This window comes from Oncorhynchus nerka, linkage group LG20 (genome assembly GCF_034236695.1).
Source record: "Oncorhynchus nerka isolate Pitt River linkage group LG20, Oner_Uvic_2.0, whole genome shotgun sequence".
NCBI classification, from domain to species: Eukaryota; Metazoa; Chordata; class Actinopteri; order Salmoniformes; family Salmonidae; genus Oncorhynchus; species Oncorhynchus nerka.
The window spans coordinates 13,643,503-13,658,593 of NC_088415.1; the positions used below are offsets into that span (position 1 = coordinate 13,643,503).

The 15,091-nt window shown below is 43.3% G+C and overlaps 1 protein-coding gene across 1 annotated transcript in view; it reads left to right on the forward strand.

The window, feature by feature from the left end:
• Positions 1 to 15,091, forward strand: part of LOC115101848 (plexin A3-like) — a 237,838-nt gene that overhangs the window by 7,782 nt on the left and 214,965 nt on the right. The window contains 2 exon segments of the mRNA XM_065005252.1: positions 1,468 to 2,739; positions 3,925 to 4,107. Of these exon segments, the coding sequence (XP_064861324.1) occupies positions 1,555 to 2,739; positions 3,925 to 4,107 (1,368 nt within the window). The 5' untranslated portion in view covers positions 1,468 to 1,554.

A 15,091-nucleotide genomic window follows, 5' to 3' on the forward strand; every position in this document is an offset into this window, starting at 1 on the left:
AGGCTGTTGAGGTGCAATAAGGGTCTTTTCCTATCCCAGTCCTGGCCCAGGCTGTTGAGGTGCAATAAGGGTCTTTTCCTATCCCAGTCCTAGCCCAGGCTGTTGAGGTGCAATAAGGGTATTTTCCTATCCCAGTCCTAGCCCAGGCTGTTGAGGTGCAATAAGGGTCTTTTCCTATCCCAGTCCTAGCCCAGGCTGTTGAGGTGCAATAAGGGTCTTTTCCTATCCCAGTCCTGGCCCAGGCTGTTGAGGTGCAATAAGGGTCTTTTCCTATCCCAGCCCTGGCCCAGGCTGTTGAGGTGCAATAAGGGTATTTTCCTATCCCAGCCCTAGCCCAGGCTGTTGAGGTGCCATAAGGGTCTTTTCCTATCCCAGCCCTGGCCCAGGCTGTTGAGGTGCCATAAGGGTATTTTCCTATCCCAGCCCTGGCCCAGGCTGTTGAGGTGCAATAAGGGTCTTTTCCTATCCCAGCCCTGGCCCAGGCTGTTGAGGTGCCATAAGGGTATTTTCCTATCCCAGCCCTGGCCCAGGCTGTTGAGGTGCAATAAGGGTCTTTTCCTATCCCAGTCCTAGCCCAGGCTGTTGAGGTGCAATAAGGGTCTTTTCCTATCCCAGTCCTGGCCCAGGCTGTTGAGGTGCAATAAGGGTCTTTTCATATCCCAGCCCTGGCCCAGGCTGTTGAGGTGCAATAAGGGTCTTTTCATATCCCAGCCCTGGCCCAGGCTGTTGAGGTGCCATAAGGGTCTTTTCATATCCCAGCCCTGGCCCAGGCTGTTGAGGTGCCATAAGGGTCTTTTCCTATCCCAGCCCTGGCCTAGGCTGTTGAGGTGCCATAAGGGTCTTTTCATATCCCAGCCCTGGCCCAGGCTGTTGAGGTGCCATAAGGGTCTTTTCATATCCCAGCCCTGGCCCAGGCTGTTGAGGTGCCATAAGGGCAACTTTCATTCCAGAAGCTCTGACCAGTGGGTGGGGGGGAGGAGCAATGTCTGACCTACTGATCACTATATCATTACCCTGTGGTCTGCTACAAATATATCGCAGCGCATCCTAATTTTCCACTGTTTGTTTGTATATTTTCTGTTGTTGTCATGTTCTCTTTTCCTAGTAGCAATACTTCCTAATTAACAAATGTGCTCAGGATTAGTGTTAGTGATGGCTATAAAGGTTTATTAGCAATCCATTGAGTGAAGGTAGTGGGACAGACAAGCCCTGGCACCAGCCCTACAATCAATACACTCCCCCAAACGTCCCTCACACTCACAGCTGTGTCAGTGGCTGACTTGCACATTTAGTCATTAATATCTGAAAATCGACTACAGTCAGGAGTTGGTGGTGGTGGGGGGAGGGGGACACTGAAAAGTGATGAAAATTGAACGAGATTTTTCTCCATCTACTTTGAGGGGACACTACTTACTCATGTATTCAATACTGCAATCCATCCTAACCAACATGTCTTTTTCATTTCAGACATGAACCACTGAACTGAGACAGACAAAGGACTGCAATAAGCTCACGTGACGAGCTCTATTCTCCCACCACCAAAAGATCTCCATCATGACACCCAAATGGCTGGTGTTATTTGTCCTTTTTCTCCACTCTGGGACTAACAATACATTCCCCATGGTCCCGACCGAGCTCCCCCCTGAGACAGGCACCTACAGGGTCACAGACACCAGCCTGACTCATCTCACAGTGCACAGCCGGACGGGAGAGGTCTATGTGGGAGCGGTGAACCGCATCTTCAAGCTGTCTGCCAACCTAACAGAGCTGCGTTCACACATGACTGGCCCCGTGGATGACAACGCCAAATGTTACCCCCCTCCCAGCGTCAGAGCCTGTGCACATAAACTGGAGTCCTCTGACAACGTCAACAAGTTGCTGCTGGTTGATTACGCTGGCAACCGCCTGGTAGCATGTGGAAGCATCTGGCAGGGAGTGTGTCAGTTCCTGCGACTGGAGGACCTCTTCAAGCTGGGAGAGCCCCATCACCGCAAGGAGCACTACCTCTCTGGGGCCAGGGAGGCTGACGGCATGGCAGGAGTGGTGGTTGACAGTGCAGAAGGGAAGTGGAAGAATGAGAAGAAGGGGGGCAGCCGGCTGTTCATTGGGGCAGCCATCGATGGCAAGTCAGAGTATTTCCCTACCCTGTCCAGCCGTAAACTGGTCACTGATGAAGAGAGTGTTAACATGTTCAGTCTGGTCTACCAGGATGAGTTTGTGTCCTCACAAATCAAGATACCCTCCGACACCCTGTCCCTCTACCCGGCGTTTGACATTTACTACGTGTATGGATTCTCCAGCCGTACCTACATCTATTTCCTGACATTGCAGCTTGACACACAGCTCACCCAGATGGATGCCACCGGTGAAAAGTTCTTCACCTCCAAGATAGTGCGGATGTGTTCCAACGACACTGAGTTCTACTCTTACGTGGAGTTCCCCCTGGGCTGCACCAAGGAAGGGGTGGAGTACCGGCTGGTCCAGTCCGCCTACAAGCATCGTCCAGGTCGGATGTTGGCCCAGGCCTTGGGGCTGTCTGAGGACGAGGATGTGCTGTTTGTGGTGTTCTCCCAGGGCCAGAAGAACCGGGCCAACCCGCCTCGGGAAACAGTCCTGTGTCTCTTTACCCTGCATCAGATCAACCTGGCTATGAGGGAGAGGATCAAGTCGTGTTACCGTGGGGAGGGCAAGCTGTCCCTGCCCTGGCTGCTCAACAAGGAGCTCCCCTGCATCAACACGGTGAGTCATCACCATTTCATTTCAGTAGTTCCGCTCAAATCAAGTACTTCTATCCTGCCTCAGGCCCCAGCCCCAGAGCAGGCAATATTCTGCTGGGTTAGCATTCATATTTCATCCATACCTCATTAACTTCAATAGCCCAAATTCTCCATGAATATATTGAAACATTTAACAGGCTTGCAAACACGTTCTAGCCATAGGATATCTTAGCCAGTCTCCACCTTATGACGCTTTGGTATTTTTACATCCAGAATTATATTTAGAGTGACTATACAACATGAAAAGTCACAGCTGATCTATACTATGTTTGATAAAAATTGAAGAATTTATATTCCAGTAAACGTTATCCGGGATAAACCGTAAGACAGAGCAGTTTATGTCGATGGAGGGTTTTCTCCTATGAAGCTGACTCCAGTCATATCACTGTACTGTGAGGCAACTGGTGAAACATACAGTGAAGTAGTGATCCATCTAAATACTGTGCAGCAGGCAGGGTATTTAAACGGATGCATCTTATAAGGGCACCTCTCTCAAGGATTTAAATCAAGAACAGTTGAAGAGCTGCTGCCAAAACTGTACTTATAAGATGTTCTGTCAAGGCCTGTGTATAAAGGTACATTTCCCTCCCTCCTTGTGCCCTAATGGCTGATGGCACCCCGTTAGTTTTTGGGTCGGAGCTGGGCGGATGGAGAGGAGAACTACGAGTATCAGTAGCCGACCTGGGTCCTATAAGGAAGCGGGGGCTTGTTTTTATTAGGAGCAACAGGGCCCCCTGTAGCTGATGCAAATCTGCTCTTGATGATGGCCTGGTTCATGGACATCATTAGCCCCTTCTCATGCGCAGCAATAGCCCTTGCCCACATCATGAGAGTGTGCGTGCCAGACTCTGGCACAGGCCTTGTTTGATATAGTTATCCTTCATAAAGGCTCAACAACAATAATCGTTTGTTCCTCTGACACCGGCATGTTTTGAATCACTATACATGCCAAGAATTCACCGGTGCTTTTCTTATCATAGTAATTGATGACATGTTCATGTTTCTTTATGTATGTTAGAGGTGTAGTGAAACTCCCAAATTCTATTAGCGTTTTGTGTATTCCAGGCCCTAAATGATTAAATAGGCTACATTTGATCCAAACCTTGATACATTCTGAACATTGTCCCCTTCTCGTTTTGTTTTACAGCCGAAGCAGATTGGTGATGACTTCTGTGGGCTGGTGTTGAACCAACCTCTTGGGGGTCTGCGGGTGATAGAAGGGACCCCTCTCTATGACGACAGCGTGGACGGTATGGGAGCGGTAACAGCCTACACCTATGGAGATCACTCCGTGGTGTTTGTGGGAACCCGAAGTGGACGCCTCAAAAAGGTAAGGGAGACATTCTGATTCTTTCTGTTCAAATGGGTCGATCAGTTATTCCCTGGCAGCTGTGTTACAATTCTCTACACGAAGCCATACCAGGTGAATAAGGCCTGGGGGAAGCCCTGGTGCTGTAGGCAGAGATGGGATTTCACCCAACACCAACCACTTTGTCCGATTTCTTTTGCGCTGCGATTCAATATTTGTAGAACATTGCATGATACAGGATGTGCTGTACAGAATGCTTTTTTGGTCAAAAGCAGGATTGAATATTCCGTGATATTTCTAGTGGAAGCCATGAGGATCTTTTCTCAGTTGACTCGATAAAAGAGTTATGAAAATAAATTATATTTCTCTGGGTAGGAACTTGTTGTTGTGTAGATATGACCTTCCTGACTTGAGTTGGCGGTAGAATATGCTCAGCCTCCATCTTATTCTGAATGGATTTATTTTCGGTTGCCGCTCTGCTGGGAGTTGACACAATGTTATCATCGCGGCTCAGTCATTTAAAATAGATGAAGAACATCAGCAGTTAGTCATTCTGGGTTGAAATGCTGGGTACTTTATATTCAATGGAAGCTTGTTTTCTCAGAATGATGTTTAAAATCCACATGTATTTTTTTTTTAATACCACTGACCTGGATGGCACTTCATTTCTGATCAAAGTAACATCAGGGGATCTTATGACATCAACTCTATAGAAATGTTACCTTCTTATTACTCTGTTGAATTCATTGTAGTTCAACATGTTATGCATTATAGACTTTTTGATTTCTCTACAGTACCAGTCAAAAGGTTGGACACACCTACTCATTCAAGGATTTTTCTTGATTTTTACTATTTTCTACATTGTGGAATAATAGTGAAGACATCAAAACTATGAAATAACACATATGGAATCATGTAGTAACCAAAAAAGTGTTAAAACTAATCAAAATATATGTTTTATTTGAGATAGTTCAAAGTAGCCACCCTTTGCCTTGATGACAGCTTTGCACACTCTTGGCATACTCTCAACTACATGATTCCATATGTGTTATTTCATAGTTTTGATGTCTTCACTATTATTCTACAATGTAAAAAATAGTAAAAAATTATAATAAAATAATAAAAACCCTTAAATGAGTAGGTGTGTCCAAACTAGATATTTTTCATCACACTCATGTGGATCTGTGGTTTCCATCCAGTGAACCTCAGACTGGCGTGGAGACAGAGTTGTAGCAGAGTACACCGTAATAGGTCTTTAGTTATAAGCACTAACCAATGACTTCTAGGATTCATTTAAAGACTACAATGATTTTGTCCTTTCATAACTGTCTGACATTGAAAAGTAAAAACAGTTACTGGAATACCATCTAGAAGGACTTGGAACACCATCTAGAAGGACTTGGAACACCATCTAGAAGGACTTGGAATACCATCTAGAAGGACTTGGAACACCATCTAGAAGGACTTGGAACACCATCTAGAAGGACTTGGAACACCATCTAGAAGGACTTGGAACACCATCTAGAAGGACTTGGAACACCATCTAGAAGGACTTGAATACCATCTAGAAACTTGGAATACCATCTAGAAGGACTTGGAACACCATCTAGAAGGACTTGGAACACCATCTAGAAGGACTTGGAACACCATCTAGAAGGACTTGGAACACCATCTAGAAGGACTTGGAACACCATCTAGAAGGACTTGGAACACCATCTAGAAGGACTTGGAATACCATCTAGAAGGACTTGGAATACCATCTAGAAGGACTTGGAACACCATCTAGAAGGACTTGGAACACCATCTAGAAGGACTTGGAATACCATGTAGAAGGACTTGGAACACCATCTAGAAGGACTTGGAACACCATCTAGAAGGACTTAGAATACCATCTAGAAGGACTTGGAACACCATCTAGAAGGACTTGGAACACCATCTAGAAGGACTTGGAACACCATCTAGAAGGACTTGGAACGCCATCTAGAATTTTGGACATTCTGACATAATGATAACCCCGCTGAATGTGGCGATGCCTGGAGAGGGATACATTTGATGCTATTTCAGTCACTCTCCATTGGTTTTGTGGACAGGAGAACGCAGTTTGGAGCCCTAGCAGAGAGAATCATGGTCTACTCCCACAAAGTTCTATGAAAAGAAAAACAGCCCATGACTCACCCTGCCCTCTGTGCCTACTGTTTACAACAATAACATTATACCAAATGGTGCTGCTGAGAATTGATGCCCTCACTTTCCTACTCGGCCAACTCCAAAACATCATCCCTCCCCTAGTGTTCTATTAGATTCAAACTAGTGTGTGCTATTGCCTATCTTTGACTATCGAGTCATTTAGTCTACTTTCTCGGCCTTTGAAATAAAAGCCTGCGATTGGATGAGAAGACATTTTTATAGTACAATCAGTAAGATAATGTTTTTTTTAAATTTATTGGAATCAATAATCATTCTCTTATAAATGCCTCAGTCCCTGGTCCTTGTATAAGTTAAATGGGTGGTCTGTCCCAGTTAACCATTTCATATGAGAGAAATTCCATGAGATCTTGGGCAGGATGTAGAGACTGACTTAGCTACTTTTCACTTGACACAGTGATTATAATGCTTGGGACAGAAATGAATTACACCCCAGTTCTGTGTTCTTACCATCCTATTCCCAGAGCAGAAAGTAAAATGTGCTCACATACACACTGAAAAGCATGGGCTTAGTTAGAAAGTCTTCTCCTTGGAGAGTAGTGTCGTGTTTTGTTTTCTATTCCGATTATTTATGAGGTCCCCTGTTGATACGTGTATCAATATATTCCCTACCTCCCATCTTCTTGCTTGTTGCTAAGATGACTGGGTCACAAGGCTATGTCTACAAGCCAAGTTTGGGGTATTTAGCCCATACTGATGACAGTATCTGTCAAGATGATTCAGTACCTAATATGTTTAAAAGATCTGCATTGATAATACAGAGAGATATTTAGGATCATCTCAACTGCGCATTATCCCATCTTGAGTTTTTAAGATGCCTTTTTATTTATTTATATAAATGACAATTACAACAATACTGAATGAACACTTATTTTAACTTAATATAATACATCAATAAAAATCCATTCAGCCTCAAATAAATAATGAAACATGTTCAATTTGGTTTAAATAATGCAAAAACAAAATAACAAAAGTTAATATAGTATTTATAGGACTATTTCTCTCTATACCATTTGTATTTCATGTACCTTTGACTATGGGATGTTCTTATAGGCACTATTGTCAGTGTAACAGTATAGCTTCCGTCCCTCTCCTCGCTCCTACCTGGGCTCGAACCAGGAACACATCGACAACAGCCACACTCGAAGCAGCGTTACCCATCACTCCACAAAAGCCGCGGCCCTTGCAGAGCAAGGGGAATAACTACTCCAAGTCTCAGAGCGAGTGACGTTTGAAACGCTATTAGCGCACACCCAGCTAACTAGCTAGCCATTTCACATCGGTTACACCAGCCATTAGGCTGATAGGCTTGAAGTCATAAACAGTGCGGTGCTTGCGAAGAGCTGCTGGCAAAACGCACTACAGTGCTGTTTGAATGAATGCTTACAAGCCTGCTGCTTAATTATAACATAATAACACACAGAAATACGAGCCTTTGGTCATTAATATGGTCAAATCCGGAAACTATCATTTCGAAATGATGGGTGGCATCCCTAAGTCTAAATATTCTTGTGACATTGCACAACCTTCAATGTTATGTCATAATTACGTAAAATTCTGGCAAATTAGTTCGCAATGAGCCAGGCTGCCCAAACTGTTGCATATACCCTGACTCTGCGTGCAATGAACGGGATAGAAATGACACAATTTCACCTGGTTGATATTGCCTGCTAACCTGGATTTCTTTAAGCTAAATATGCAGGTTTAAAAATATATACTTCTGTGTATTGATTTTAAGAAAGGCATTGGTGTTTATGGTTAGGAACAGTCGTCCAACGATTGTGCTTTTTTCGCAAATGCGCTTTTGTTAAATCATCCCCCAGCATTGCATCGATTATATGCAACACAGGACACACTAGATAAACGAGTAATATCATCAACCATGTGTAGTTATAACTAGTGATTATGATTGATTGATTGTTTTTTATAAGATTAGTTTAATGCTAGCTAGCAACTTACCTTGGCTTCTACTGCATTCGCGTAACAGGCAGGCTCCTCGTGGAGTGCAATGAGAGGCAGGTGGTTAGAGCGTTGGACTAGTTAACTGTAAGTTTGCAAGATTGGATTCCCCGAGCCGACAAGGTGAAAATCTGTTGTTCTGCCCCTAAACAAGGCAGTGAACCCACCGTTCCTAAGCCGTCATTGAAAATAAGAATGTGTTCTTAACTGACTTGCCTAGTTAAACAAAGGTATAAAAAAATATATTTTTAAATCTGCAAAATCGGCTCCCAAAAATACTGATTTCCGATTGTTATGAAAACTTGAAATCGGCCCTAATTAATCGGCCATTCCGATTAATCGGTCGACCTCTAATGCAGATCATCATTATTAATTCATTAGGTGTGTAAAAACTGTAATTTGCATTATTTACTAACACAGTTGTAGGGATTGGGGTTTATTTAATTTGTGTGTGGATTATGTGGTTGTGGTGCATGGATTATTGGGAAAGAAGAAGCAGGAGACTGCAGAGGCCAAGCCCTGACAGGGAAGTCAAACATTCACACAATCTAAAAAGGGCTTATTCCCACCAGCCACTGGCTGCTTTGTTGTTAAACCCAATCTCAATAGAAACCCAATAGATTACAGTTACACTTAACAGAAAGTGGATATTGCACAAGTTTCATCCTGTGGGTGTTATGTTTTTAATGTTGTCCGGTGAAATGCTGCTCTGAGGGATAGATTGTTGTGGCCCAGTGTGGAGTATTAGACTACCTGCCATAATAGGGAGCTAGAGAATGCAGGAGGAGGCTAAATAATCGCACCATATCTCCTCCCAGAATGGCTTGTTTGTTTTGGCAAGAGATCAGAGAACACAAGCCGCTTTCTGGAGCCATGCGGAAATTACCCATGAGCCCCTAGTATTTCCTGTCCCCTACCAATGTCTTTCACAGTGGCATATGTAGGAGAGAGGAACCAGCGTTAGGTCTAACTGAGAATATGAAAAGAAGAATCATTTTAAGTTGTGAAAACGGAGCTGAGCGCTGCTTTGAATGTATTCGTGTTGATTTCTGAGATAATACTTTGAGGCAAACACAAAGGGACATCATAATTATAAGGTTATAATTATGAGTGAACGATGATTGCATCTGATTGATTTGATTTCGCACCTGCACTCTTGTGCAGGTAATGAACAGCTGTGTCCTTGTTTGGGATTCTGTTAATTCTATTACACACTATTGTGACACCGAGCAAGTTGCATTCAGCTGAAACAACTGTAATATAATCAACGGTTTGCAAAAAGCATTGAAATGTAGATAGCACAGTGGCGTTAATATAGCAGTGGTTGGTTGGTATCATGCACCTCCCCATCACCACTATGGAGGAGGCTACAGTGAGACATCTATTACTGCTGAAATAGGGAAAGGCCTTTCTGGATCACATAATCTGACTCAGCAACAGGCTGTGAGACCAAGGTTGTCAGGTGTATTTTATTGCTTGTGCTGGTGTGGTGCCACTGCTGATGTTATTGTGTGTGTGTGTGTGTGTGTGTGTGTCTGTATGTGTGTTTCTGTATGTGTGTGTCTCTGTGTGTGCCTGTAGTGTGCGAGCGTGTCCAACTGTGTGTGCGTGTGCGTGTGTGTGTGCGAGTGCGTGTGCGAGTGCGTGTGCGAGTGTGTGTGTGTGTGCGAGTGCGTGTGTGTGCGTGTGTGTGCATAAACTGTTCTAGTTATTGAATGCTAGCCATCTTATCTCGTCTTCCAAAGGGAACTCATGCAAATCAAGTTTCCAAGACAGTTTTTAATAATAATTTGTTTTAATATTAAAGCTAAAGCAATAGTTTGTTGTTTTGTTGTTGGCTTTTCATAATACTGGAAATATTTAATAGCTGGGACTCCATAATAAATACTGCCATAAGCTGAGAATATATTGAATATATTATTAAGATTCAACATTTTACTGTAGTGGCAATCCATAGCACAGTAGTGATGCGGGGGAAAAATCTATACATTTACATATTGCAATATTATTTTGGCCGATATTATCTTGATACTTTGACTCCAAGTAATGATCTTTTTTTTGCATACATCATATCGGTACTTAAGTATCATGATAATATCGTAGCGTGAGGTCCCTGCCAATTCCCACCCATATAGGACAGTCAGTAAGATCTGACCATCCTATAGGTTACCCCCCCTAACAGTTTATATGTACAGCAGTAGACAAGCTGTACAGGTCGAGCGTTACCTGTATGACATGGTCTGCACCCCCGTGTGTGTGTAACCTTTATTTAACTAGGCAAGTCAATGTCTCCTGTTCCATTTTCCCTGCGTCTGTCCTGAGTGGCGTCAGCCTCAAATTGGAATGGAAGCTAATTCAGCAGTATAAATCAGTGTTGGGTGAATGGGCTGTGAAGCAGGCCAGGGCCCAGATTTACGAGCCGTCCCAGCCCACGGCAGGTTTGATCGTGGGGAAATCTGTTTGCCATAAATCCCCCGGTCCAGAACAAGGCTGAGTGATGTTGGGTCTGGAGAGCAGGGGCCATTGTTCTCCATGTGTTGTTGATGCTGGAGTGTTGATGCTGGAATGTAGATGCTGGAATGTTGATGCTGGAAAGTTGATGCTGGAGTGTTGATGCTGGAATGTTGATGCTGGAATGTTGATGCTGGAGTGTTGATGCTGGAATGTTGATGCTGGAGAGTTGATGCTGGAGTGTTGATGCTGGAATGTTGCTGCTGGAGTGTTGATGCTGGAATGTTGATGCTGGAGTGTTGATGCTGGAGTGTTGATGCTGGAATGTTGCTGCTGGAGTGTTGATGCTGGAATGTTGCTGCTGGAGTGTTGATGCTGGAATGTTGCTGCTGGAGTGTTGATGCTGGAATGTTGCTGCTGGAGTGTTGATGCTGGAGTGTTGCTGCTGGAGTGTTGATGCTGGAATGTTGCTGCTTGAGTGTTGATGCTGGAGTGTTGCTGCTTGAGTGTTGATGCTGGAGTGTTGATGCTGGAGTGTTGATGCTGGAATGTTGCTGCTTGAGTGTTGATGCTGGAGTGTTGATGCTGGAGTGTTGCTGCTTGAGAGTTGCTGCTGGAGTGTTGCTGCTGGAGTGTTGCTGCTTGAGTGTTGATTCTGGAATTTTGCTGCTCGAGTGTTGATGCTGGAGTGTTGCTGCTGGAGTGTTGATGCTGGAATGTTGCTGCTTGAGTGTTGATGCTGGAGTGTTGCTGCTTGAGTGTTGATGCTGGAGTGTTGATGCTGGAATGTTGCTGCTTGAGTGTTGATGCTGGAGTGTTGATGCTGGAGTGTTGCTGCTTGAGTGTTGCTGCTGGAGTGTTGCTGCTGGAGTGTTGCTGCTTGAGTGTTGATTCTGGAATTTTGCTGCTCGAGTGTTGATGCTGGAATGTTGATGCTGGATTGTCCACTCACATGTAAGGGAGAGTTCTGAAGAGCTTTTGCTACAATATCTCTATTAGATCATTGTCGTGTGGAAGTGTGCCAAGTGTGTTATATTTCTATGGCATACATTTGAGATTTCTTGTGGCTTTTGATTCTGTTTGGATGGTGTTCTTATGGTGAAGAAAGAATTCCTGGACTTGTGCTGCTTTTCATTGACATTTTCAAGGTTGTCGAGCAACTCAAGCAACGTCTCACAAAACATACGGTTGGTGATTCATAGAAATGGCTAAGCAATCAGCCTTTCCAAGGGTCAAGGGATCAAGTGAATTTCTGACCACTAACCAGCTATTCATTAACTAGAGATTCCTCTGCCTTTTTCGAGAGGTCTCAGTTCCATTAATGTTTACTACATACAGTTGGGTTGAAATATATGTACACCTTCACACTTCGCACTATTAGCAATTTCTTCTAAAATAAGTTAAAATTAAATCAACATTTGTTTGATTTACAACTGCACAGGACCAATTTTTTTTTTTTTTAATACATTTTCCACTTCAAAGTAAAAACAATTGCCTGATCTTAATTATTTAGGATTCAAATGAATTTTTGAGGCAAGTGATTCTCGTTTCCGGTGCAATTGATCTCATCTGTGCTAAGTTGCAGGTGCCTACCGGGTAAAAATAACTATTTAACCAGTTTTGAAAATAATAAACGAAACATTCTGCTCCATTACACTGTAAGGGTGCCAATTTATACACTACCGTTCAAAAGTTTGGGGTCACTTAGAAACATCCTTGTTTTTGAAAGAAAAGCACATTCTTTGTCCATTAAAATAACATCAAACTGATCAGAGATACAGTGTAGATATTGTTAATAATTGGGGCGGCAGGGTAGCCTAGTGGTTAGAGCGTTGGACTAGTAACCAGAAGGTTGCGAGTTCAAACCCCCGACCTGACAAAGTACAAATCTGTCGTTCTACCCCTGAACAGGCAGTTAACCCACTGTTCCCAGGCCGTCCATGAAAATAAGAATGTGTTCTTTAACTGACTTGCCTGGTTAATTAAAGAAATAATTAAATATTGTAAATTACTATTGTAGCTGGAAACGTCTGATTTTTAATGGAATATTTACATAGGTGTACAGAGACCCATTATCAGCAACCATCACTCCTGTGTTACAATGGCATGTTGTGTTAGCTAATCCAAGTTTATCATTTTAAAAAGCTCATTGATCAATAGTACCCGCAAAACACAAGTCTCAACATCAACAGTGAACTGGGATGCTGACTGTCCTGAATCAGGACAACAGTTTTCAGCTGTGCTAACATAATTGCAAAAGGGTTTTCTAATGATCAATTAGCCTTTTAAAATGACTTGGATTAGCTAACACAACATTGGAACACAGGAGTGATGGTTGCTGATAATGGGCCTCTGCACGGCTATGTAAATATTCCATAAAAAAATCAGCCGTTTCCAGTTACAATAGTCATTTACAACATTAACAATGTCTACACTTTATTTCTGATCAATTTCGATTTTATTTTATTAATGGACAAAAAAATGTACTTTTCTTTCAAAAACAAGGACATTTCTATGTGACGCCAAACTTTTGAACGGTAGTGTATAGTTGACCACAACTGTAACGACATTGTAGACAGTCTCTCTGTTGCCCCAGTAACTACCCAACACACGAGTAGCAGACTAGTAGCATACCTCTCAACAGACCATCACACAGCAGTTCCCATCAGCTTTGCCATGCCCAGAGTGAGCTGTTGTCCTGTTTGACAGGAGCACAGGGTTCGGGAGAGCCAGAGAGGAAGGTCGCTGCTGTGGTGGTGAGAATGGGAGAGACAGGAGAGCTGTTAAACAGTAGAGAGTTTTAGATGTGGTTGGGGGACGGGGACGGGGGTATAGCTTCCAGATGTGTATCTCATTCTCTCTACCATCTTTCCTTCTGTATTTAATGTTGCTGATGGAAGAGCAAAATGGGCTTGTTTTTACTCTATACTTGAAATATGGGGATGTATGCTATGACAAGAATCCATTAAATACAACATAAAAGGGTTACTGAGTTGTACCTGGCGTGGCTAAAATGGGAGTTGAATCCTTCACTGGCATGCCATTGTTCACTAGTGTAGTAGACTGTTACTACTACTGTACAGTGCATATCCTGTTGTTGTTTATCTCATTATAATCTCTCAGGAATGATCTCTTTACCTCTCTGATCTATCTGACACAGGTACAGTATCTCATCAAATCAAGCTTTATTTATACAGCACATTTCAGACATGGAATGCAACACAATGTGCTTCACAGGGAAAATAACATATAAAAAACAAGGAAAATAAAAGCTGAAATATTTCCCACGAACTGCCCAAATCTGTCCCTCTTGGATATGTCCTCGTCTGAGCATATTCTTTTTTTTATCATTTAATGGCGTCCCTCTCATAACTTCATTAAGGTCACCGCTGCCATCATCGTAAATGCACAGTGTTTAGGAGCAGCACTTAAGCACCTGTGTCTGGCTGTCTGCTATAAAGTCTCAGTCCTCCTGCCTCCCGCCTGGTGAGTCAGAACCTGCCTTCAGTAGGAGGGAAACATTTCTCTTCATCTTTACGACTTTGTAGGCCATTCCGTCATGAACGGGAACAGTTTCTAAAAAATCTTCCACAAGAATTATTATTATTTTTTTCTTCAGTTGGTCAAGATGCAATGTAGCTGCAAAAGCCTGGCTCTGCCTGCCAGACACATTCCCTGCTGTCTCTCTGTCCTGCTGTCCTGCTGTCTCTCTGTCCTGCTGTCTCTCTGTCAAGCTGTCTCTCTGTCCTGCTGTCTCTCTGTCCTGCTGTCTCTCTGTCAAGCTGTCTCTCTGTCCTGCTGTCTCTCTGTCCTGCTGTCCTGCTGTCTCTCTGTCTCTGACTGCAGGCTCTAGCATCAGGCTGGACGTAACCTTGGTAGTAGTCTGCTGGGGTAACGATCCAGTAGGTTTATCGTTTGTCTTCTTCTTCTGTGACCCCACATATCAACCTCCCTGCTGTTTCTGGACGATGAAAGGTCATCATGAGTCAAGATGTATTATGTTGACAAATAAGAGAGGCATGATGAAATTGCATGAATATGTTTGTAGAGGCCCAGGAACATCCCTTTCATATGATGTTGATGATAGGCTAATGCTTTTGTAGAAACACTGTAGTGATGTACCGTGGCATAGTTCATCTGTCATTACCTATTAGGAATTCTCCACTACCCATGATTACATTTTCCTGTTAAACAACAATGTTGCCATTTTAGTTGCAGCATGTGTGTGAAATTTCTTGGCAACCGAGAGTCCCGAATTAAGAACATGGTACTTTATTTGACCTTCAATGAACACTGTTTGGCCTCATGAAATTTCCCTGCAAATGTTCCCCTCAGCACAAGGGCTGATTAGAGATGAGTTATTTAATAAAGAGGCCAACAAAGACAAGCT